The following is a 24,741-nucleotide window of genomic DNA, read 5'->3' as shown; positions in this document are numbered from 1 at the left end:
GGACAGGGACAAGGGATGGGGACGTGGGGGGGGTGGGGATGAGGAATGGCGACAGGGATGGGGACAGGGATGTGGGATGGGGACAGGAGACTGGGACATGGGATGGGGATAGGGGACACGGGACAAGGGGTGGGGACAAGGGACAGGGACAGGATAAGGACAGGGATGTGGGATGGGGACAAGGGACTGGGACTGGGATAAGGGACAGGATGGGGACAGGAGAGTGGGACAAGGGACAGGGATGGGGACGGGGATGTGGAATGGGGATAGGGGACTGGGATAGGGGACAAAGGATGGGGACAGGGACAAGGGATGGGGACGTGGGGATGGGGATGAGACTGGGACAAGGGACTGGAATGGGGACAGGAGACGGAGATAAGGGACAAGGGATGGGGACAAGGGACAGGATAAGGACAAGGATGTGGGATGGGGACAAGGGACGGGATGGGGACAGGGACATGGGATGGGGAGAGGAGACTGGGACAAGGGACGGGGACAGGGACAAGGGATGGGGACGTGGGGTGGGGATAAGGAATGGGGACAGGGATGGGGACAGGGACGTGGGATGGGGACAGGAGACTGGGACATGGGATGGGGATAGGGGACATGGGACAAGGGGTGGGGACAAGGGACAGGGACAGGATAAGAACAGGGATGTGGGATGGGGACAAGAGACTGGGTTAAGGGACAGGATAAGGACAAGGATGTGGGGTAGGGACAGGGATGTGGGATGGGGACAGGGACAAGGGATGGGGACAAGGGACAGGATGGGGACAGGGATGTGGGATGGGGACAGGAGACTGGGATAAGGTACGGGGATGGGGACAGGGACAAGGGATGGGGACGTGGGGTGGGGACGTGGGATGGGGATGAGACTGGGACAAGGGACTGGAATGGGGACAGGAGACGGGGATAAGGGATGGGGACAAGGGACAGGATAAGGACAAGGATGTGGGATGGGGACAAGGGACAGGGATGTGGGATGGGGACAGGGACAAGGGATGGGGACAAGGGACGGGATGGGGACAGGGACGTGGGATGGGGAGAGGAGACTGGGACAAGGGACTGGAATGGGGACCGGAGATTGGGATAAGGGACAGGATAAGGACAGGGACGTGGGATGGGGACATGGGACAAGGGATGGGGACGGGGACGTTGGATGGGGACAGAGGGCTGGGACCAGGGACAGGGACTTGGAGGGGATGTGGGATGGGGACAGCCTTTGGGACACGCCACGGGTGCGGAAGGGACACCGGGACCCGGGCAGGGGACCGCGGACGCGCCCGTGGGGACAGCGACACGCGACAGACCCACGCGGGGCGCCTGCCCCTTTAAGACCTCCCCCCCCACGCTCCCTGGTGGCGCGCCGCGTTGGCCCCGCCCCCTTTAGCCCCGCCCCTCCCCTTAGCCCCGCCCCCTCGGCGTGCGCTCCCCTCCCTTCAGTCTCCGCGCGCCGGCTCCGCGGCGTCCTCGCGCCGCCGCCCCCCATTGGCCCGTGCGCTCGCGCCGCCGCCGCCTGGTGAGAGACCCCCCCCCGCCCCTCCCCGCGCCGCCTCAGTCTCCCCCGAGGGGCTCGGGGGAGACGGGCGGGGAGCGGGGCGCCGCCGCCGCTCGCGCCTCCGCCGCTCTTCCCCGGCGATCGCGGGCCGCCTTTGGGGACCGGGGAGGGTTGGAGGGCACGGCGGGGGGGGGTCCCCGGTAGCTCCGGCTCCCCGCTTCCTCCTCCCGGCGGGCTACGGGAGGCGCTGCTGGGATTTGTAGTCCGCGGGCGGCGGCGAGGGCCTAGCGGCGGACGGGGGTGGGAGGGGGGAGAGGACTACAACTCCCAGCGGCCCCCGCGCGGGGTGGGGAGGGGGCGGCGCTGGTGCCCCGCAGGAGTTGGGGCCCGGGCCGCGGGGGGAATGACGTGGTTTGGGGGGGGGGGGGGGATTTTGGGGGGAAATTGTGGGTTTTTGGGGGGGAATTGCGTGTTTTAGGGGGGATCTGGGGGGGGGTTGGGAGGGCTCTGAGGGGTTTTGGGGGAATCTGGGGGGGTTTCGGGGGGGGCCTGAGGGGTTTTGGGGTCCTGAGGTGCTTTGGGGGGGGCTCTGAGGGATTTTAGGGGGGGCCCTGACGTGATTTTGGGGCCCTGAGGTGTTTGGGGGGGGCTCTGAAGTGTTTGGGGGGGGGCCCCTGCCCCACAGCCCCCCCCACTCTCCTTTTGTGTTGTCGGGGGGGGGGCAAAGCGAGGCCTTGCTGTCCTGTGCTCCCCCCCCCCCTCATTTTTTTGGGGGGGCACCAAGGGGGAAGGGGCTGCCCCCCCCTCAGTTTTGGGGTACAGCTCCTGTTCTCCACCCCCCCCCCCAAAAAAAAAAAACAAAAACAGAAGAAGGGAATCCCCCCTTTATAATGGGGTCCCCCCACCGCTTCCCTGGGATATTTTGGGGGTGGGGGCACCCCCTTAACCCCCCCCCAAAAATTCAGGCAGATGAGCGCTCATTCATCCAACTCTTATTTTTTATATTTTTTTTTTGCTTCTTTTTCCCTTTTTATAAATAAAAACCCACCCAGGGCTGATGTGAGGCCCGAGCCGGAGCTGCCCCCCCCCCTTGTTACCCTAACGAGCCCCCCCCCCCCATTTTTAACCATTTCTTTAATTTTTCGGGGCGCCAGAACTCCCTGCTGGGAGGTAACCCATAATAACAACCCCGTAGGAAGCAGGATTTGGGGGTTTTGGTGTCTTTTGGGGTAAAAAGCCCCACTTTTTGTGCAAATTTTAGAAGGGGGGGGGGTCCAAGGCAGTTTTTGGGGTGCAGCAGCCGGAATTGGGGTGGAATTGGGTCGAATTGGGGCGGAATTGGGTCAAATTGGGGTGCTGGTGAATGAATGGGGCTGGGGGTTTGGGGTTTGTGGGGCATGGGTGGGGGCTTGGCCCCCCCCGAGGGGTCGTTTTCCCAAACTTAACCTGTTTTTTCCCCAAAAAACTCCCAATTTTAGAAGCTCGCCAGCGGCCGGAGCGATGCTGAAACATTTCCCTTAAAGAATCAAGTGGGAAAAGGGAGGGGGGGGAAATGACCCCAAAACAACCAAACTCCCCCCAAAATCTGGCTGGGGGCTGTACGTGCGGAAGCGAACCCCCCCCTCCCCCCCTAGGGATTTCTTCCCTTTTTAGAGCCAGGATTTTGGGGTGGGGGGGGACACGACTCCTACACCCCCCCCAAACCACCCAGGTTTTATTTGTTTTTGTTTATTTTTCCCCATTTAATGCGAAAAAAATGGGATTTTATTTTCGGCCCTTCCCAGCTCCCCCCGGGGGCTCGGTCGAGGGCGTATTTTCATCCCCCCCCCCCCCCCCCCCATTTTTTATTTTTTTTTTCCTTCTCTTAATTAAATCCCGTCGCCAAACTTGTCCTGACCTATTTGTGCAGGCACCAAAGAGCCGTTCGCTAACGAGCCGCTGTTAATTAGGATACGCTGCCGGGCTCCGCTCCCCCCGCGGTGCAACCGAAGGGGCTTTTTTTGGGGGGAAAACCCTCAATTTTGGGACCCTCAATTTTGGGACCCTCAAATTCGGGATCTCGAGGGGGGGCAGCACCCCTCGAGCTCTTGGTTTTTGCCAGCGAAAACCCCAATTTCCCTTTATTTTACCCAATAACGAGGCTGCTGCTCCTCCTCCCGCTGATTTTTTGGGGGAGAAAAACCTCCCTTTTGTCCCTTTTATTATTTTTTGGGGGTTGTTTTTGTGTTTTTTTTGTTGTTTTTTTGTTTTTTTCTGGGGCCGTGGCAGCGCCCGCTCTGCAGGTCGGGGCTTGCCGGGCTCAGCCCGCTCCGCCTGCCGCGTTCCCTTCCTTAGCAGCTTCATTATCATTCAAAACCTTGAATTCTCACCCATTTTGGAACCGATTTTGGGTTGGTTTTTTTTTTTTTCAGTGCCCCCCAAGTCTCCCCAACACCGCCCCGAGGCCGTAATTAAGGTTGCCGAGGTAAAGGCCCCGCTTTTAATTGACTAAAGCAGGTTAATTGCGTCGCTCCGAGCCCGCTTCCCCCCTATATACACGTTTAATGGATTTCTCTGCTTTTTGCCCCAAATCCAGAGGCGCCCTGCGATCCCGGACCCCGCTGACCCCGACCGGGGGCTGCTCTCGGAACCCCCCAGCACATCAAGGTTGGTGATTTTGGGGGAATATCCGGTATCTTGTGAATTGTGACCATCCGCTATTGTATTTTTTTCCCCACTTTTTTCCTTTTTTCCCCCCTTTTTTCCTTTTTTCCCCCCTTTTTTTCCGTTTTTCCCCCTCCTTTTACACTAAAACCAATTAATGACATTCTCATCGCCCGGTAATGGGGATTATTTGGCGTTAACCGCCCCTAATTAGGCACAAAGTTGTGAACCTCTTAGCTAATTGCTCCACTAATTTCCCCTCCCCGGTTCCTCCCGCAGCCGGCCGGGGACATTTTGGGTTCGTTTCCTGCCTTTTACACATTTAGGGCCAGTTTTCAGGAAACACAGAACTTGGCCATCGGTTGAAGCAGGTGTTTTGCCTGGCGTTCCCCAATTTTGGGGCGCTTTTTTGGGGGGGAAAAAAGCGTGAAATAGGGTGCGTGGCCTCTGCGGTGCGCTGAGTGCGCTCCTGATCCGTTTTTTGGGCTGTTTTCACCCAAAATGAGCGCTGGACGGGAGCGTGCGTGACCTGAAGGACGGCAAAACCAGGAGCGGTGCCTTAAATCCTGATTTTTGACGGGAAATTTTCCCCGATGCCCGGCTTTTTCCTCCGCTTCGAGGCTAAGGCAGGGTTAAAGCCGTGGCCACGGGGGGGAAGAACGCCAGAAATTGTAGCGCAATTTATCAAAAGCCGTGGTTAATTATTAAAAAACCTCGCCCTTCCCCCCCTCGCGGCGGCTCCCGGGCGCTTTGGGGCGTGCGGCTGGGAAAACCCAGCTCGGTAAATAGGCTCCGAGATAAGGCAGAAACCGCCCCATTTCCCCCCAAATTTTGGGGCGTTTCGCACCCCCGTGTGGCGGCGACCCTAAATACGGGACCACAGCGGGCCGTTCGAAGCCCTTTTCCTGGCGTTTTTACCCCCAAAAATCACCTGGGGCATCGGGCTCGTCCCGTTCCCCGCTAGGAGAGCCGCGAAGAGCCAGCTAAAATGGCTAAAATTAAAAATTATGGCTAAAATTTAAAAAATGCTATTTTTTTTTTTTGCTTCGGGAGCCAGCTAAAATGGTTAAAATTAAAAATTATGGCTAAAATGTTTAAAATTATTATTTTTTTTTGTTCTGGGTGATCAAATTCTCACCGGCACACGAGGAAATCCCCTGGGGACGTGGTGCCGGGAACCGCCCGCTTCCCCCCAAAATTTTGGGGCAGTTTTCACCCATGCATGGCAGCGGCCCTAAATACGGGACCGCAGCGGGGCGTTTGAGCCCTTTTCCTGGCGTTTTTATCCCAAAAATCACTCGGGACATCGGGTTCGTCCCGTTCCTCGGCGCCGTGAGGTTCCGGCTAAAATGAAAAATTATGGCTAAAATTTTTTAAAAAAATATTATATTTTTGGCTTCGGGAGCCAGCTAAAATGGTTAAAATTGAAAATTATGGCTAAAATGGTTAAAATTACTATATTTTTTTGCTCTGGGTGATCAAATTCTCGCGGGCACACGGGGAAATCCCTCGGGGACGACGCGGTGCCGGACCCTGACCCCGCGCGGTGACGGCCGCGGGCGTTCCTCTGCCCTTCGCCCCCGGGGAGCGCCCGGCCCCAAATCCGCGGCGGATCCGAGGGCACGGAGCGGAAAAAAAAATCAATTTTTCCGCCCGGCCGCGTCGGGAATGAGTTAATTCCCCCCTTTTTTCCATCTGGAGACGGAGAGAATAGAGTAGGACCTACAATAACAGCGCTGGTTGTGTTTACGTGTTATTTTTTGGGGGCTGAGCTCAGCGTTTGCGGCTCGCGAGCTGAGGGATTCGGCGTTGCCCGCCGGGGGGATTTTGGGTGCGGATCTCGCCGTTTTGGTTAAAGCAGCTATCCGTGAGCGCGGTGCCTTCCCTGCTCGTCTTCGGGGGATTAGAGCAGATTATTTCGAGAGGGAGATTAGAGCAGCCCAGCGGGGCGGGTGCTCGGTGTTTTCCTGCCCCTCCGCTGCCCGTTTTGAGGAGAAAAACGGGGATTTGGGCTGCGAAAATCGGCGGGAACTGGTCCTGAACCCACCGAGGTAAGGGGCCGTTTGGGTTGAAATCCCTAAATCCGGTCGTTCTCCGCGGGGTTTAATCCCCGCCGGGGGTCGCTTGGAAGGGGATGACGCGGGAGCTGCGAGGCGGAGCGGTTTGGGGGGAATCTGAGTGATTTTGGGGCTAATTTTGGGGTTTTGCCCCCGGGGCGCGCTCGGCTGCCGCGCCTCCCCCGGATTAACGCCGGCGTTGGGAAATTCGAGCCTTAAAGCTCCGAAGGGCGGCAGGAAAGGCGAGACACCGCCTCGTTAATCCCTCAGCACCCTTCATTAATAGCTAATTTAAGGGCAGGAGGCTCCGAACGCATCCTCGGAGTGGCTGCGTTGGGATTTTTTCCCCCAAAAAAACGCAGGGTATTTGGGAATCCGTCGCCACCCGCGTGGCGATGGGCCACCGAGGTTCAGGGATGCGACTTGGGGGGCCGAAATCCCCGGGGTTTCGTCCTCCCCCGGGGTCAGCAGAGCTTCACGAGATGCCCCGGGGGTGCTTTTGGCTAATTCTGACTCATTCCTCCCCAAATTCATCACCTAAAAAATCTTCTAGGACGCACTCGGCCTGGGGGAGAGCTCGCAGGAGGCTGAGAAAGAAACGAGGCGTTGCAAAAGAGCCGGGTACCCAGTTCGGTGTTTTCTCCCCCCCGGCACCGGTGTTTCACGTCGTCTTTTAATTTTTGGGGGCAAATCCGTGGGTTTTGGTAAAGGAGGGCGGCACCAACAGCTTCGTTTCTCCGTGCCGACGAGGGATTTTTGGTAAACCCTCGCTCCGGCCCGGGGCTGCGCCTCGGAGAGGCTCTGCCCGCGCCGGGCGCCCTGCCCTCTCGTTAGCCTCCCCTGTCTGCGTTTAATTAATGCTCTCAGGTATTGATTTAACGTCCCCCTGCTCGCCAGATGCCGGCTCGTGGGGTAATTAGCGGGGATTAACGAGCTGCGCGCCGGACGGGGCAGCCTGGAGGGGACGCTCGGCCGCTGGGGTGGGCTAATGCCGAGCGCAGACGGATTAGGGCTCGCCTGTCCGTCCGTCTGTCCGTCCCCCCAGGGCTGCTTTGCTTGGGGTTTGGGGGCCCCCAGAGCCCCCACTTGGCGGTGCCAAAGGGATTTTGTTTGGGTGGGGGGTGACTTTTGGGAGCCAAAACCCCCTCGAAGCCAAAACCGCCCTGGTGCGGTGGGGGGACGGCTTTGCGGGGGCCGCTTGGTGGCTTTGTGGGGCCGCTTGGTGGCTTTGGGGGGCCCCAAAATGCAGGTAAATGGGTGACCCCCCCCCAAAAAAAAATCCCTCTAACCTGCTTTCTCCCTCTCCTTCGCAGGATGGCCGGGCAGAAGCGCCGGCGCGCGCCGGCGTGAGCGCGGCGGGCGGAGCCACGGGGCAGCGGCGCGCCGGGGACGGCCACCGCCGGGCTTCACCGGCCGGTCACCGGCCCCCGGCGTGGCAACCATGAGCCCCCCCGCGGCCACGCCACCCATCGCCGGACGATGAGCGCCCACCGCCCGCCGCGGCACGACGGCGCCGACGCCGCCGACAGCTGCCCCGCGGCGTTTTGGGCGCAGAATGGAAGCGTCCCCACCGGTGCCGAGGCCGTCGTCGCCCCCCGGCCGGCCACCGCCGCGCCACCGGTGCCCAAAATGGGGGTGCGCGCCCGCATCGCCGACTGGCCCCCCAAAAGAGAACCCGCCGCCGCCAGCCCGAGCCGAGAAGGGGGCCGGGATGCGGCGTCCCCGCGGGGCGTCCCCGGCGGGCAGCAGCCGCCCCTCGTCGGCGGCGGTGGCGGCGGTGTTTCGGGGCTCAAAGCCCTGCACCGCCTGGCGCGGCGGCGCTCCAAGGACGTGGAGTTCCAGGAGGGGTGGCCGCGCTCGCCCGGCCGCGCTCTGGTCCCCCTGCGGCACCGCAGCAGCAGCGAGGTGACGCTGAGCGAGTGCGACCCCGAGGAAGCGGCGGAGGTGCGGGGAGCCAAGCTGGCAGGGGCCGGGGGGCTCTTCCGCGAGTACGGCAGCACCTCGTCCATCGACGTGCAGGGGATCTCGGAGCAGAGCTTCTTCGCCATGCTCAACGAGTTCCGCAGTGGCGGCAAGACCTCGGCCAGCGCCGCGGCCTCCGCGGAGACCCCCCCGGGACCCTCCCCGGTGGCGGTGGTGGACGGCAGGACGGGGACGCCGCGGGACGAGCCGGCGGCGCAGCCCAAGGAGAAGGCGCGCAGGAAGGGTCCCAAGGGCGACGCCGGGGGCGAATCCATCTTCAGGAAGCTGCGGAGCGGCCGAAACGAAGGGGAAGGAGGAGGCGGCGGCGGTGAGGAGGCGAGGGCGGCCGAGCCGGGCAAGGCGTGGGTGTGCCGGCGGAGCTTCGCCCACTACGACGTGCAGAGCATGCTCTTCGACCTCAACGCCGTGGCCGCCAACCGCGCCGTGGTGGCCCAGCGCCGGAACACCACCACGGGAGCTTCGGCGGCTTCGGCCGCCACCGCGCGGCCTGGCGGGCCGGATCCGGCCTTCGCCAGCACCGAGGACCTCAACGGCAAGGAGAACCTGGAGCACGACGTGGGGGACAACACCAGCAACGAGCTCCTGCTGAGCTGCCCCCATTTCCGCAACGAGATCGGCGGCGGGGGCGAGCGCAACGTCAGCTTCTCCAGGGCTTCGGGAGGCTCGGCCGGCGGCGGCCCGGTGGGCGACGGCGGCTTCCCGGAGCCCGGCCTCGACGCCCGGCCCACCAACGCCGGCATCTCGGTGCTGGAGGTGCCCAAGGAGCTGCAGAGGAACCCCAACCGGCTCAAGCACTACAGCGTCGAGCACGTGGACCTCGGCGCCCGCTACTACCGGGACCATTTCCACGGCAAAGGTGGGGACGCGGCGGGGGGGTGGGGTGGGGGGCCTCGGCGTCGCCAGAAGCTGCGGGGTGTTGACGTGGAGGTGCTCGGGGGGCTTAAAGACCGCCCCAAACCCTTCAGAGGAAGGCTCAGTCCATCCCATTTGTGGGAACGGGAATGGGGACAACATGGAGCTGGGAGGTCCTGGTGGGACTGGGTCGGGGTGGAAAGTCCCACAGCTCGTGGGGACGGGCAGGCTCCTCTGTCCCTACACCTCCTTCATCCCCGTTTGCTTGCAGAGCACTCCAACTACTTCGGGGTGGACGAGAAGCTGGGCCCCGTGGCTGTCAGCATCAAGCGGGAGAAGCTGGAGGACCACAAGGAGCACGGCCCCCAGTACCAGTACAGGATCATCTTCCGGACCAGCGAGGTGCGTTGGCGCGCTCTTTGCCCCGTTGGGTGCCTTCAGGCTCCTCCTGCTTGCGTGTGGTTTTAAAACCAGTTCATAAAGGGGCTGGGAGTGGGAAACGTCTGCGGGGCCGCCCCCATCCTGTCGTCATCGTTGTCCCCACCATCCCCATCTTGGGGCCGTCCCATCCCGGCTCTGTCCCCATCCTGTTCATCGCCGCCATCATCATCCCCTTCTCAGGTCCTTCCCCATCCCACCATCACCATCGTTGTCCCCGTTGTTCCTACCCCGGGTCCATCCCTATCCCACCATCACTGACCCCATCTTGGGTCCGTCTCCATGCTGTTCACCGTTGTCCCCATCTCAGGTCCATCGCCATCATCGTCCCCGTCATTCCCCTCTTGGGTCTGTCCCCATTGTTCCTATCTTGAGCCCTTCCTTCTCCCGTCATCCTCATCATTGTCCCCACCTCGGATCCATCCTATTGCCATCATCCTCGTCATTGTCCCCACCTTGCATCTGTCCCCATCCCATCGTCCTCATCATCGTCCCCACCTCTGGTCCATCCCCATCCTGTTGTCCCCACCTTGGATCCGTCCCCATGCCATTGTCCTAATCCTTGTCCACACCTCAGGTCCATCCCCATCCCATTGTCCCCACCTCAGATCCGTACCAATCCCATCATCCCCGTCATCATCTGCACCTCGGATCCGTCCCCATCCCATTGTCCCCATCATCGTCCTCCCCTTGGACCCATCCCCATCATCGTCTTCACCTTGGGTCTGTCCCCATCCAATCGTCCTTATCGTTGTCCCTACCTCGGGTCCATCCCCATCCTATTGTCCTCACCTCAGATCCGTTCCGATCCTATCATTGCCGTCATCATCCTCTCCTCAGACCCGTCCCCATCATCGTCTTCACCTCAGATCTGTCCCCATCCCATCGTCCCCGTCATTGTCCTCACGTTGGATCCGTCCCCATCATAGTCCCCACCTCGGGTCCGTCCCCACCTTAGACCCATCCCATCATCCCCATCCTCATCCTCACCTCGGATCCGTCTCCATCCCATCCTTCTCATCCTCTTGTCCCCACCTCGCATCCATCCCCACCCCGTGCCCCTCGCCTCCCCGTGAGCCCCACCCCCAGCTCGTCCAGCCCCATCCTCGCCCCCCCCAGCTCATCACGCTGCGCGGCTCCATCCTGGAGGACGCCACCCCCACCGCCACCAAGCACGGCACGGTGCGGGGCCTCCCGCTGAAGGACGCGCTGGAGTACGTCGTCCCCGAGCTCAACATCCACTGCCTGCGCCTGGCCATGAGCACCCCGAAGGTCACCGAGCAGCTCCTCAAGCTCGACGAGCAGGGGGTGAGCGGGGCCAGGGGGATGTGGGCGAGGGGTCCCGGTGACAAATGTGGCACCCACGGGAAGGCAGCGGGGGTCCCGGTCCCACCGCACGTCCCTGGGGGTGGTGGCATCGCGCTGGTGGGCTCTTTTTGCAGCGACCGGTTGCAATTTTCACCCCCTGAGAGCGCGCCAGCGATGCCTTTTTGCCTCTAAACCTCTTCGTTACTTTCTTGGCTTGGGGTGCAGAGCCGTGGGGCTGGGGCAGGGGGGGCTGCACGGCTCGTTTTTGGGGTGCTGACGCCCGCCCCGCCGCCCGTAGCTCTGCCGGCGGCACAAGGTGGGCATCCTGTACTGCAAAGCCGGGCAGAGCTCGGAGGAGGAGATGTACAACAACGAGGACGCGGGGCCGGCCTTCGAGGAGTTCCTCTCGCTGCTGGGGGAGAAGGTTTGCCTCAAGGCCTTCAGCAAGTACGCCGCGCAGCTGGACACCAAGAGTGAGTGACGGGGATTTCGGGGGGGGCCCCCCCACTCCCCCAGGGGCGCCCGCCTCCTTGACCGCCCGCCTTCCCCGCAGCCGACTCGACGGGCACCCACTCGCTCTACACCACCTACCAGGACTACGAGATCATGTTCCACGTCTCCACCATGCTGCCCTACACCCCCAACAACCGGCAGCAGGTACCGCCGCGCCACCTCCGCGGCTCGTCCGGCTGTCTGTCCATCCATCCGTCCGTCCATCACAGCCCCCCCCCCTTTTTTTTTTGTTTTTTTTGCTTCTCCCCCCGCCTCGCCAGCTGCTGAGGAAGAGGCACATCGGGAACGACATCGTGACCATCATCTTCCAAGAGCCCGGAGCCTTGCCCTTCACCCCCCAGAACGTCCGATCGCACTTCCAGCACGTCTTCATCATCGTCCGAGCCCACAGCCCTTGCACCGATAATGTCTGCTATAGGTGAGACCGCCCCCCAGGATGTCCCCATCCGGCCCTCCAAATCGTGCCCACCACAGTTTGGGTTCAAATTTTGGGGCGTTTTCTCCACCTGGGGAGATTTCTCCCCTGCTTCTGCTTCCTCAGAGTGCTCTGAGCACCCTAACCCGTTCCCCGCTTCGCCTCCCCCCAAGCGTGGCCGTGACCAGGTCCAAAGACGTGCCCCCCTTCGGGCCCCCCATCCCCACCGGCGTCACCTTCCGCAAGTCCGACGTCTTCCGAGACTTCTTGCTGGCCAAGGTGATCAACGCGGAGAACGCCGCCCACAAGTCGGACAAGTTCCACACCATGGCCACGCGCACGCGGCAGGAGTACCTCAAGGACCTGGCCGAGAACTGCGTCACCAACACGCCCATCGACTCGGCCGGGAAGTTCAACCTCATCTCCCTGGCCTCCAAGAAGAAGGAGAAGACGAAAGCCCGGGCGGGTGCTGAGCAGCACAGCGCCGGGGCCATCGCCTGGCGCGTCTCCGCTCAAGACTTCGCCCGGGGAGCCGAGATTGCTTGCGTCTTGGGCATCTCCAACGAGTTCGTGGTGCTGCTCGACCTGGCCGCCAAGGAGGTGGTCTTCAACTGCTTCTGCGGGGACGTCATCGGCTGGACCGCCGACGCCTCCACCCTCAAGATCTTCTACGGCCGCGGCGACCACATCTTCATCCGGGCGGCCGAGGGCGGCCCCGAGGACGTCAAGGAGATCGTGCAGAGGCTGAAGGTGAGCTTCTTGAGCCTATAGAGCGTCCTCCTCCATGTGGAGGAGGAGATAGGGGTCGGCGGGCCGTTCCTCTTGGCGTGCGTCACCGGAGAAGGGTGGCCGTGCCCTCTCGCCAGGTGACGACGGCGGGCTGCGAGACGGTGGACATGACCCTACGGCGCAATGGGCTGGGCCAGCTGGGCTTCCACGTCAAGTACGACGGCACGGTGGCCGAGGTGGAGGACTACGGCTTCGCCTGGCAGGCCGGCCTGCGGCAGGGCAGCCGCCTGGTGGAGATCTGCAAGGTGGCCGTGGTGACGCTCAGCCACGACCAGATGATCGACCTGCTGCGCACCTCCGTCACCGTCAAGGTGGTCATCATCCCGCCCCACGAGGACGGGGCCCCGCGCAGGTAACCCCGACGGGGTGGGGGCTCAGGGGGCTGCCACCTCCCCCTCATCACATCTTTTTGGGGCTTTGCTCCTGGAGCAAATTGAGGGCCAGGCCCCCCGGGGCGCGTTTTGGGGGCCAGGCTCCCCGGTGTGCGTTTTGGGGCTGGGCTCCCGGAGCAAATCGGGGTCTCCGAGGTGGACACGGAGACGGTATCACCATCAGGGACCTCGTTCCCATCCCCTGCAGCCTTGCGAAGCCTAATTAGAGCTGACGAGGGCGGTTTAACGATGGGATTTGGAGGATATCCCCCTTCCTCGGTCCCCCATCCCTGCAGAACTTTGGCGAGGGGGGCTGTTTTTGGGTCGCCACCGCTCGCTTCTCCCCCTCGCCGCGGCGACGCCGGCGGTGTAATTAAACAGCCGAGGGAGCCGGGATGCTCACGGGGGGTGTCCCCGTCCCCGTCCCCTCGTTGTGTCCCTGCAGGGGCTGGGCCGAATCGGTGGAGCTGAGCAGCGCCGAGCCCAAGGGCGAAGCAGAGAGCGGGCGGCCGCCCTACCGCAGCAGCGCCGGCTGGCAGTGGAGCGGCCCCGCGTCCCACAACGCCGCCCCGGCCACCGGTGGCCACGGGCAAGCGCTCGGCAGGGCCGCCAAGCAGCCGCCGGTGTCCTACCGCGAGGTGCAGCCCCTGCACGGCAAGAGGTAAGGACGAGGAGCGGGGGATTTTGGGGGGCCGGGAGCCGCCGTGACCCCGTTTTTCGTCTCTCCACGGTGCCCCAGACCCGTCAGCTTCCCCGAAAGCCCGCACCCCGCCGCGCCGGCGCCCGCCGGAGCCGAGCGGCCGCAGCCGTACCGGCAGCCCTCGGGAAGCTTCTCGACGCCCGGCACCACCACCGCCGCCACCTACGCTCGCTATAAACCCTCTCCGGAAAGGTGGGTGGGCGCCGCACCCCCCAAAAAGATCCACCGTTTTGGGGGTGGCAGCACCCAGGTCCCTTTTGGGGCAGCTCCGAAATGAGGAGCAAAACCCCAAACGCCGCCCGGCGTCCCCGGCAGGTACGCGGCCCCGCAGCGGGCGCTGCTGCCCTTCGAGCCCCACGGCGGCCACGACGTCGCCTCCAGCGGCGACTCGTCCTCGGGTGGGCTCAGCAGCCACGAGAGCACCATGGAGAGGCACAAACCCGGTGAGAAACCCTTTTTTGGGGGGGCAAAGCCAGGCAAAACCCGGCTTGTGGGGGGCAAAACCCGGCTTGGGGGTGCAAAACCCGGCTGGGCTGGCACCGGAGCCCACCCCAAATGCTTCGGGGATGAGGGACCCGGGCCAGGCGGGTGGCCCCGGACCCCGCCGGTGACCCCGGTGGTTTTGGGACTCGTTGCAGAGCCGCTGTGGCACGTGCCGGCGCCGTCCAGGCTCGGGGGCAAGCGGGCCGGCAGGCAGGAGGCGGCGGGCAAGGACTCGCCCAGCCGGCACCCGAAGGTGAGGGCCGACGCCGTGGGGTGCTGGGGTACCCCCAGCCCCTTGGGGGGGGCTCTGGGACCCCACAGCTTCATTTTGGGGCACCCTCAGCCCTTTTTTGGGGGTTCTGGGACCCCCCAGCTTCATTTTGGGGCACCCTCAGCCCTTTGGGGGGGCTCTGGGACCCCACAGCTTCATTTTGGGGCACCCTCAGCCCTTTTTTGGGGGTTCTGGGACCCCACAGCTTCATTTTGGGGCACCCTCAGCCCTTTGGGGGGGCTCTGGGACCCCACAGCTTCATTTTGGGGCACCCTCAGCCCTTTGCGGGGGGCTCTGGGACCCCACAGCTTCATTTTGGGGCACTCCCAGCCCTTTGTTGGGAGCTCTGGGACCCCAAAGCTTCATTTTGGGGCACTCCCAGCCCTTTGTTGGGCGCTCTGGGACCCCCCAGCTTCATTTTGGACCCCCCAGGCTCTCTGTGGGGGTTTTAAAGCCCCCCCAGCTTCATTTTAGACCCCCCCCCCGAGCCCCTTGGGGGGGGCTCTAAGACCCCCCAAACCCTTTCTGAGGTCTCTAAGACCCCCCCCCGGCTTCATTTTAGAGCCCCCCAAGCCCTTTCCGTGCTCTCTAAGACCCCCCCAGGTTCCTTTTAGAGCCCCCCAAGCCCCTTGGGGGTGGGTTTTAAAGCCCCCCCAGCTTCATTTTAGACCCCCCCCCGAGCCCCTTGGGGGGGGCTCTAAGACCCCCCAAACCCTTTCTGAGGTCTCTAAGACCCCCCCGGGCTTCATTTTAGAGCCCCCCAAGCCCTTTCCGTGCTCTCTAAGACCCCCCCCCCAGGTTCCTTTTAGAGCCCCCCAAGCCCCTTGGGGGGGTTTAAAGCCCCCCAGCTTCATTTTAGACCCCCCAAACCCCTTGGGGGGGGCTCTAAGACCCCCCCAAACCCTTTCTAAGGTCTCTAAGACCCCCCCTGGCTTCATTTTAGAGCCCCCCAAGCCCTTTCCGTGCTCTCTAAGACCCCCCCCCAGGTTCCTTTTAGAGCCCCCCAAGCCCCTTGGGGGGGTTTAAAGCCCCCCAGCTTCATTTTAGACCCCCCAAACCCCTTGGGGGGGGCTCTAAGACCCCCCCAAACCCTTTCTAAGGTCTCTAAGACCCCCCCTGGCTTCATTTTAGAGCCCCCCAAGCCCTTTCCGTGCTCTCTAAGACCCCCCCCAGGTTCCTTTTAGACCCCCCCGAGCCCTTTTTTAGGGGTTGGGGGGGGTCTCGAAGCCCCCCCCTCACCCCGTCCCCCCCCCCGCAGCCCGACGCGCCGTACTCGAGCCACTCGAGCAGCAACACCCTGTCCAGCAACGCCTCCAGCAGCAGCCACAGCGACGAGCGCTGGTTCGACGGCCCCGACCCCCCCGAACCCGACCCGGACCCCCAGATCTCCAAAGGCGGGGGGGGCTCCAGCGACAGCGGCATCGACGCCCCCCTCTACGCCCCCGGCCCCAAATCCACGCGGCCGGCCCCGCAGCGGGACAAAACCCCGAAACCTTACGCCGAGGAGAAGCCGAGGGAGCCGTCGCCCACCGTCCCCAAAGGCTACCAGCGGCCCAAGGGCTGCTTGCCCCCCGCCTCCGGCCCCGACCCCTTCAAACAACCCAGGTAACGAGCCCCCCCCCGACCCCCCCTTAACGCCCCCCTTCACCCTACAGCACCACATCCCCCAAAAAATAAACATTTAAATTTTTTGGGGGGGGCGTTGGGGGCGTTCCCCCGACGCTCAGCCCTAAATTCCCAAATTTTTGCAGCTCCCGGGGGGGCTACAAAGCGGCCGCGGAGCCCCCCCGGCCCCCCGGCGCCCAACCCGGCTCCTTCCAGCTCTCCGCCTCGGTCCCCAAATCCTTTTTCTCCAAGCAGCCGAGCAGGAGCAAGCACGGCGCGGGCTGGAAGCGGGGCGAGGAGCCCCCCCCGCGCCCCGCCGCCTTCTCGGACCCCAAAAAGTAAGGGGAGCCCGCGGGCGGGGGCGGGGGGGTGGGCTGAGCTGGGACCCCACAGGGTCGTAGTAGGAGTTGGGGGGGGTTGCGGGGGCTTCGGTGCCTTGGTTTTGGGGCTCAAAGTGGTGAAAGAGCTTCGTGCACCCCATAAATCTCCCAAGAGCTTCGTGCACCCTATAAATCCCCCATAAGCCCCCCAAGAGCTTTGTGCACCCCATAAATCCCCCCATAGATCTCCCAAGGGCTTTGTGCGCCCCATAAGTCCCCCAAGAGCTTTGTGCACCCCATAAATTCCACCCCGTAAATCTCCCGAGAGCTTTGTGCACCCCAAAAGTCCCCCCATAGATCCCCCAAGGGCTTTGTGCACCCCATAAATCTCCCCTATAAGTCTCCCAAGAGCTTTGTGCACCCCAAAAATCCCACCCCATAAATCTCCCAAGAGCTTTGTGCACCCCATAAGCCCCCCAAGAGCTTTGTGCACCCCAAAAATCCACTGTAAGCCTCCCAAGAGCTTTGTGCACCCCATAAATCCCACCCCGTAAATCTCCCGAGAGCTTTGTGCACCCCAAAAATCCCCCCATAGATCCCCCAAGAGCTTTGTGCACCCCATAAATCTCCCCTATAAGTCTCCCAAGAGCTTTGTGCACCCCAAAAATCCCCCCATAGATCCCCCAAGGGCTTTGTGCACCCCATAAATCTCCCCTATAAGTCTCCCAAGAGCTTTGTGCACCCCAAAAATCCCACCCCATAAGTCTTCCCAAGAGCTTTGTGCACCCCATAAATTCCCCCCAGGGGCCGTTTTTGGGGTCTCAGCACACCCCGACCCCCAAAACCCCGTCGCAGGCAGGTGGACGCGAGCACCAAGAACGTTTTCGGGCAGCCGCGGCTGCGGGCGTCGCTGCGGGACCTGCGCTCGCCCCGCAAACCCTACAAGTCCACCATCGAGGACGACCTCAAAAAACTCATCATCATGGACAGCGCCGCGCCGGAGCCCGAGCGAGCCGCGGTGAGTGGCGGCGGGACCTAAAAACCCTAAAAATACCCTAAAAAAAAAAACATGAAAATAGTAAAAATTAAAAATTAAAAATTAAAATTAAAAATAAAAAATTATTTAAAAAAATTTAAACAGAAGTAAAAAATTAAAAATTATTTTAAAAATCAAAAATTAAAAAATATTTTAAAATAAAAAATAAAATAAAAATAAAATTTAAAAATAAATAAATTATAAAAAATAAAAAATAATAAAAATTAAAAATTTAAAAATATTTTAAAAATAAAAATTTAAAATATTTAATAAATAAAATTTAAAAAATAAAAAAATATTTAAAATTAAATTGAAAATTTAAAAAAATACTTAAAAATTAAAAATAAAAATATTTTAAAAATAAATAAAATCTAAAAAATAAAAAAAATAAAAATTAAATTGAAAAATTTTAAAAAATATTTAAAAATTAAAAATAAAAATAATTTAAAAATAAAATTAAAAAATAAAAAATAAAAATTAAATTGAAAAATTTAAAAAATATTTAAAAATTAAAAATAAAAATATTTAAAAAATAAAATTTAAAAAATAAAAATTATTTAAAATTAAGTTAAAAAATATAAAAAGTATTTAAAAAATTAAAAAATAAAGATATTAAAAAATAAAAAAATAAAATAAAAAATAAAAATTATTTAAAATAAAAAATTAAAAATTTAAAGAAAAATTATTTAAAAATAAATTAAAAATTAAAAAATTAAAAATATTTAAAAATAAAAATAAAAGTAAATTGAAAATATTAAAAATAAAAATAATTATTAAAAATAAAAATTTAAAAATTTAAAAAACATTTAAAAATAAATTAAAAATTAAAAAATTAAAAATATTTAAAAAATAAATTAAAAAAATATTAAAAAATAAAACTAAAAATTATTTAAAAATGAAAACAAAAAAATAATAATTAAAAAAAAAACCCTAAGCCCCTGTTTTGTGCCCCAAGCAGTCGCCCCCGCCGGGGCTGCAGCGGACGCTGTCGGACGAGAGCCTCTGCGGGGGGCGCCGCGACGCCGCCGCCGCCCCCACCCCGCCCTCGGCCGCCGCCGGCCTCTTCGCCGGCACCTTCCCGTCCAGCACCCTCCCCGGGCGCCGGCAGCACCCGGCGGGCGCCGGCAGCCTCCCGGAGAAGAAATGTGAGCTCTGGGGGTTCCCCCCCTTTTATTCCCCCCCCGCCCCTGTTTTTCGGGGGGGGTTTTGGGGCCGCCTGACCGGGGTCCGGTCCCCCCCCCCCCGCAGCCGCCATCTCGGCCTCGGAGCTGGCGCTGGCGGCGCCGCTGCGCAGGGTGGAGCCGGGGCTGATGCCGCTGCCGGACGCGGCGGCGGGGTTGGAGTGGGCCAGCCTGGTGAGCGCCGCCAAGGCCTACGAAGGTACGGGGGCTTTTTGGGGTCGGGGGGGGACGGGGACGGGTAGGGAAGCCCTAAAGGCCCCCCGCGGGCTGCTGACCCTATAGGGAGGCTGCTGACCCTATAAAAGGAGCTCCTGACCCTATAGGGAGGCTGCTGACCCTATAGGGAGGCTCCTGACCCTATAGGGAGGCTCCTGACCCTATAGGGAGGCTGCTGACCCTATAACAGGAGCTCTCAGCCCCACAAGGAGGCTCCTGACCCTATAGGGGAGTTCTCAGCCCCATAATGATGCTCTCAGCCCCACGGGGACACTCCTACCCCTATAGGCATGCTCCCAGCCCCATAACGACGCTGCTACCCCTATAAGGAGCTCTCAGCTCCACAAGGATGCTCCTGACCCTATAGGGGCACTTCTGACCCTATAGGGGAGCGCTCAGCCCTATAACAACTCTCCCACCCCTATAAGGGAGCTCCTACTCCTATAGGGAAGCTCCTGCCCCTATAAGGGAGCTCTCAGCCCCATAACAACGCTCCTGCCCCTATAGGGGATCTCCCAGCCCCACAAGGATTCTCCCGCCCCTATAGGGGACCTTTCAGCCCCATAATGTTGCTCCCACCCCTATAGGGGATCTCCCAGCCCCATAATGTTGCTCCCACCCCTATAGGGGATCTCCCAGCCCCATAGCGATGCTCCCACCCCTATAGGGGATCTCCCAGCCCCATAATGTTGCTCCCACCCCTATAGGGGATCTCCCAGCCCCATAATGTTGCTCCCACCCCTATAGGGGATCTCCCAGCCCCATAATGTTGCTCCCACCCCTATAGGGGACCTCTCAGCCCCATAATGTTGCTCCCACCCCTATAGGGAACCTCTCAGCCCCGTAACGATGCTCCTGCCCCTATAGGGCATCTCCCAGCCCCATAATGTTGCTCCCACCCCTATAGGGGACCTCTCAGCCCCATAACAATGCTCCTTCCCCTATAGGGGATCTCCCAGCCCCATAGCGATGCTCCCACCCCTATAGGGAACCTCTCAGCCCCATAACGACGCTCCTGCCCCTATAGGGGACCTCTCAGCCCCATAATGTTGCTCCCACCCCTATAGGGGATCTCCCAGCCCCACAAGGATTCTCCCGCCCCTATAGGGGATCTCCCAGCCCCAAAATGATGCTCCCACCCCTATATGGGATCTCCCTGCCCCCAAGGACCCCCCCCCCACCCCTATATGGCCGCCTCCGAGCCCCCCCTATAGATTTCGGGACCCGCGGGGGGGTCCCGCCCCCACTCGCCGTCCCTCCGCAGTGCAGCGAGCCGTCTCCCTCTTCTCCCTCGCCGACCCCGAGCCCCCAGACGCCGCCCCGGAGCGCCCCCCGGCACCGCGCTGCAGGTAACGGCCCCCGGGGGGGGTCCCCAAAACCCCGGGGGGGTCCCCAAACCCCGGGGGGGGTCCTAAAATCCTGAGCGGGGGGGTCCCAAGACCCCGGGGGGGGGGGTCCCCAAACCCCCAGGGGGGTCCTAAAATCCTGAGCGGGGGGGTTCCAAGACCCTGGGGGGGGGGTCCCCAAACCCCGGGGGGGGTCTCAAAGCCCCAGGGAGGGGTCCCCAAACCCTGGGGGGGGTCCTAAAATCCTGAGCGGGGGGGTCCCAAGACCCCAGGGAGGGGTCCTAAAACCCCAGGGGGGGTGGTCCCCAAACCCCGGGGGGGTCCCCAAACCCCAGGGAGGGGTCCCCAAACCCCGAGCGTGGGGGTCCCCAAACCCCAGGGGGTCCCAAAACCCCGGGGGGGTCCCCAAACCCCAGGGGGGGTCCTAAAATCCTGAGCGGGGGGTCCCAAAACCCCAGGGAGGGGTCCCCAAACCCCGGTGGGGGTCCTAAAATCCTGAGCGGGGGGTCCCCAAACCCCAGGGGGGTGTCCCAAAACCCCAGGGGGGGGGGTCCCAAAACCCCGGGGGGGGTCCCAAAACCCAGGGGGTGTCCCAAGACCCCGGGGGGGGGTCCCCTAACGCTGAGCAGGGGGTCCCCAAACCCCGGGGGGGTCCTAAAATCCTGAGCGGGGGGTCCCAAGACCCCAGTTTGGGGGGGTGCCCCAAAACCCCAGGTGGGGGGGGGGTCCCAAAACCCCAAGCGGGGGTCCTAAAACCCCAGGGGGGTCTTAAAACCCTGAGTGGGGGGTCCCCAAACCCCGGGGGGGTCCTAAAATCCTGAGCGGGGGGTCCCCAAACCCCGGGGGGGGGTGTCCCAAGACCCCAGGTGGGGGTGTCCCAAGACCCCAGGGGGGGGTGTCCCAAGACCCCAGGGGGGGGGTCCCCAAACCCCCAGGGGGGGTCCCCAAACCCCGGGGAGTCCCAAAACCCCGAGCGGGGGGTCCCAAGACCCCAGGGAGGGGTCCCCTAACCCCAGGGGGGGTCTCAAAGCCCCAGGGAGGGGTCCCAAAACCCCGGAGGGGGTCCTAAAATCCTGAGCAGGGGATCCCAAGACCCCAGGGAGGGGTCCTAAAACCCCAGGGGGGGTGTCCCCAAACCCCGGGGGGGGTCCTAAAATCCTGAGCGGGGGGTCCCAAAACCCCAGGGAGGGGTCCTCTAACCCTGAGTGGGGGGTTCCCAAACCCCCAGGGGGGGTCCCCAAACCCCAGGGGGTCCTAAAACGCTGAGCGGGGGTTCCCAAGACCCCGGGGGGGGGGTCCCAAAACCCCGGGGGCGGCGGGTGCCCCAAAACCCTGGGGGGGGGGTGTCCCAAAACCCCAGGAACAGGTCCTAAAACCCTGGGGAGGGGTCCCAAAACCCCGGGGGGTGTCCCCGAGACCCTAGGCAGGGGTCCTAAAACCCCGGGGGGGGTGGGGGGGGGGATCCAAAACCCCGGGGGGTCCGAAAACCCTGGTGAAGGGTCCCAAAACCCCAAGGGGGGGGGTCCCAAAACCCCAAGGGGGGGGTCCCCTAACCCCGGGGTGGGGGTGGTTCCTAAAACCCCGGGGGGGGTCCCAAGACCCCAGGGGGGATCCTAAAGCCCCGGGGGCGGGGGGTGCCCCAAAACCCCGGGGGGGGGGGGTCCCCAAGACCCCAGGAACAGGTCCTAAAACCATGGGGGGGGGTCCTAAACCCTGCGGGGGGGGGTTCCCAAAACCCTGTGTGTGTTCCTAAACCCTGGGGGGTCCCAAAACCCCGGGGGGGGGTGTCCCAAACCCCGGGGGGGGGGTGTCCCAAACCCCGGGGGGGGGTGTCCCAAAACCCTAAATCCCCCCCCCCCCCCCCCGTTTTGGGGTCCCTCCAACGCAGCGAGGAGCCCCCCCTGGACCTCCCCGGGAAGGTTTTCCAGCTGGAGGCGATGCTCAAGCAGCTCCACAGCGACCTGCAGAAGGTAAAGGGGGGTGGGGGGGGGGGGGCACCCTTGGGTGCTCCCCCGGACTGGGGGGGGTCTTAAAAATGACCCCGACCCCCCCCCAAATTTCTTCCCCCCCCCCCCCCCAGGAGAAGCAGGACAAGGTGGTGCTGCAGGCGGAGGTGGCCACCCTGCGGCAGAACAACCAGCGGCTGCAGGAGGAGTCGCAGACGGCCAGCGAGCAGCTGCGGCGCTTCGCCCGCTTCTTCGGGGCCGTCGACAAGAAGGAGCTCTGAGGGGGGGGATGTCCCGCCCCCCCCCCCCCACGGTCCTATATAGGGACCGGTCCTATATACGGCCCCGAGGAGCCTCGCGGGGCTGGGAGCAGCCGTACGGGGACAGGAGTGCTCTTGTAGGGCGGGAGCGGGTTTATAGGGCCAGGAGCACCTTTATAGGACCAGGAGTGTCCATATGGGATCAGGAGCTGCTGTATGGGCCTATATAGGGACCGGTCCTATATACGGCCCCGAGGAGCCTCGCGGGGCTGGGAGCAGCTGTACGGGGCCAGAAGTGCTCTTGTAGGGCCGGGGCAGTTTTATAGGAGCTGCTGTATGGGATCAGGAGCTGCTGTATGGTCCTATATAGGGACTGGTCCTATATAGGGGCCAGAGCAGCCTTATGGGGTAAAGAGCAGCCCCCCAGGGCCAGGAGTGCTCTTATAGGGCGGGAGCGGGTTTATACGGCCAGGAGCAACTTTATAGGACCAGGAGTGTCCATGTGGGATCCGGAGCTGCTGTATGGGCCTATATAGGGACCGGTCCTATATACGGCCCCGAGGAGCCTCGCGGGGCTGGGAGCAGCTGTACGGGGCCAGGAGTGCTCTTGTAGGGCCGGGGCAGTTTTATAGGAGCTGCTGTATGGGATCAGGAGCTGCTGTATGGTCCTATATAGGGACTGGTCCTATATAGGGGCCAGAGCAGCCTTATGGGGTAAAGAGCAGCCCCCCAGGGCCAGGAGTGCTCTTATAGGGCGGGAGCGGGTTTATACGGCCAGGAGCAACTTTATAGGACCAGGAGTGTCCATATGGGATCAGGAGCTGCTGTATGGTCCTATATAGGGACCGGTCCTATACACGGCCCGGAGGAGCCTCGCGGGGCTGGGAGCAGCCGTACGGGGACAGGAGTGCTCTTGTAGGGCCGGGGCGGCTTTATAGGGCCAGGAGCACCTTTATAGGACCAGGAGTGTCCATATGGGACCAGGAGCTGCTCTATGGCCCTATATAGGGACCGGTCCTATATAGGGGCCAGAGCAGCCTTACAGGGCAAAGAGCAGCCCCCTGGGGCCAGGAGTGCTCTTATAGGGTGGGAGCAGGTTTATAGGGCCAGGAGCACCTTTATAGGACCAGGAATGTCCATATGGGACCAGGAGCTGCTGTATGGCCCTATATAAGGACCAGTCCTATATACGGCCTGGAGCAGCCCCACAGGACCGGGAGCAGCTGCCTGGGACCAGGAGCACCCCCCCCTCCAAAGCCAAGAACACCTTTATGGGGCTGGGACCTTCTATATGGGACCAGGAGCATCTGTATGGGACTGAGAGCAGCCCCGCGGGGCCAGGAGTGTCCATATGGGACCAGGAGCAGCTGTATGGGACCAGGAGCCTCCGTATGAACTGCTTTGTAGGGCCGGGAGCTTCTGTATGGGACTGGGAGCAGCTCTATAGGGCCAGGAGCAGCTGTATGGGACCGGGAACATCCATATAGGACTAGCAGCATCCCTACGGGGCTGCGAGCAGCCGTATGGGATCAGCACCTTCCGTATAGGGCCAGGAGCACCCATATGTGCCTGGTAGCGTCCCTATAGGGCCGGGAGCATCCCTATAGGGCCAGTAGCATCCATATAGGACCAGGAGCTTCCATACATGCCCAGTAGCATCCGTAGGGCCCCAGGAGCACCCATGGGTGCCCGACCCCATCCCTATAGGGCCGGGAGCCCCCGTATAGGACCGGGAGCACCCATGGGTGCCCGACCCCATCCCTATAGGGCCGGGACCCCCCCCCCCCGCAGGTCTTCCAGCCCCATTTCCTCCGGGGGCTTCCAAGGCAATAAAAGGGGGGCGAGGGGCTGCTTCGCACCCCCCCCCGCGCCCCCTCCCTCCTCCTCCTCTTTCCCCCAGGCCCCTTTTTTTTGGGTTGTTTTGGGGCTTTTTTATTATTTTTTTAATATTTTTGTGGGGTGCGAACCGAAATAATAATAATAATAATTAATAATTCTCCCAAGCACTTTTTCTGTTTTCCTCCTCAAAAAGCTAAATTATTTCCGCGAGGAAGCGGCGCTGAGAGCGGCTCAGGAAGCGTAAACCCCCCCCCCCACCCCAAAAAATCCGCCCCCACCCCAAAAAAATCCCCCCCCCCCCCCCAAAAAATCCCCCCCCAATTGTTTAAATGTAAATGTTTATAAAAAAAAAGGAAAAAAAAAAACGCTATATTTGTATAAATGGGACCGTTTGTAATCCTTTTTTTGTGGTTTTTTCCCTTAATTTCCTATTTTTTTGGGGGGGGGGGGGGACACACCGGGACCCCCCCACACCCAATTTTGACCCCCCCCCCCATTAGGGGGGTGCCAAATCCCCCCCCAAAAAACCTCGTTGTGTATATGGGAACCTGTACATTTTATTTTATACGCCCCCCCCCCAAATCTTATTTAATTCCCCCCCCCCGAAAAAAAAAAACCCACCCTAAAACCCCGCGATTTTTGCTAATCGGACCCAAAACGCTGTGCCCCCC

The 24,741-nt window shown here is 60.8% G+C and overlaps 1 protein-coding gene across 2 annotated transcripts; it reads left to right on the top strand.

Annotated features, from left to right (window-relative positions):
• Window positions 1–1,411: 1,411 nt before the first annotated feature.
• SIPA1L3 (signal induced proliferation associated 1 like 3) lies at window positions 1,412–24,517 on the top strand (the record flags this gene model as incomplete). 2 transcript variants are annotated; one of them, XM_080571820.1, is made up of 22 exons in its annotated part: window positions 1,412–1,519; window positions 4,074–4,144; window positions 7,512–9,037; window positions 9,305–9,435; window positions 10,591–10,779; window positions 11,078–11,252; window positions 11,333–11,436; window positions 11,553–11,710; window positions 11,881–12,457; window positions 12,574–12,848; window positions 13,313–13,528; window positions 13,607–13,759; window positions 13,883–14,010; window positions 14,206–14,303; window positions 15,580–15,926; window positions 16,073–16,264; window positions 17,102–17,264; window positions 18,238–18,427; window positions 18,531–18,662; window positions 19,949–20,028; window positions 21,914–21,995; window positions 22,106–24,517. In XM_080571820.1, exons 3-22 carry the CDS (start codon window positions 7,678–7,680, stop codon window positions 22,459–22,461), a joined length of 5,106 nt encoding a protein of 1,701 aa, XP_080427946.1. In that variant the 5' UTR covers window positions 1,412–1,519; window positions 4,074–4,144; window positions 7,512–7,677. The 2 variants fall into 2 exon arrangements, with proteins under 2 accessions (XP_080427946.1, XP_080427947.1); XM_080571821.1 differs by lacking the exon at window positions 1,412–1,519 and having other exon boundaries at window positions 2,488–4,144; window positions 18,241–18,427; window positions 19,944–20,028; window positions 22,106–22,252.
• Between the last annotated feature and the right edge of the window lie 224 nt (window positions 24,518–24,741).

This window comes from Anser brachyrhynchus (genome assembly GCF_964034855.1).
Source record: "Anser brachyrhynchus genome assembly, chromosome: 39".
Lineage (NCBI taxonomy): Eukaryota > Metazoa > Chordata > Aves > Anseriformes > Anatidae > Anser > Anser brachyrhynchus.
Note: the sequence above shows the minus strand (reverse complement) of the source record. Positions and strands in the feature narration are given on the sequence as shown.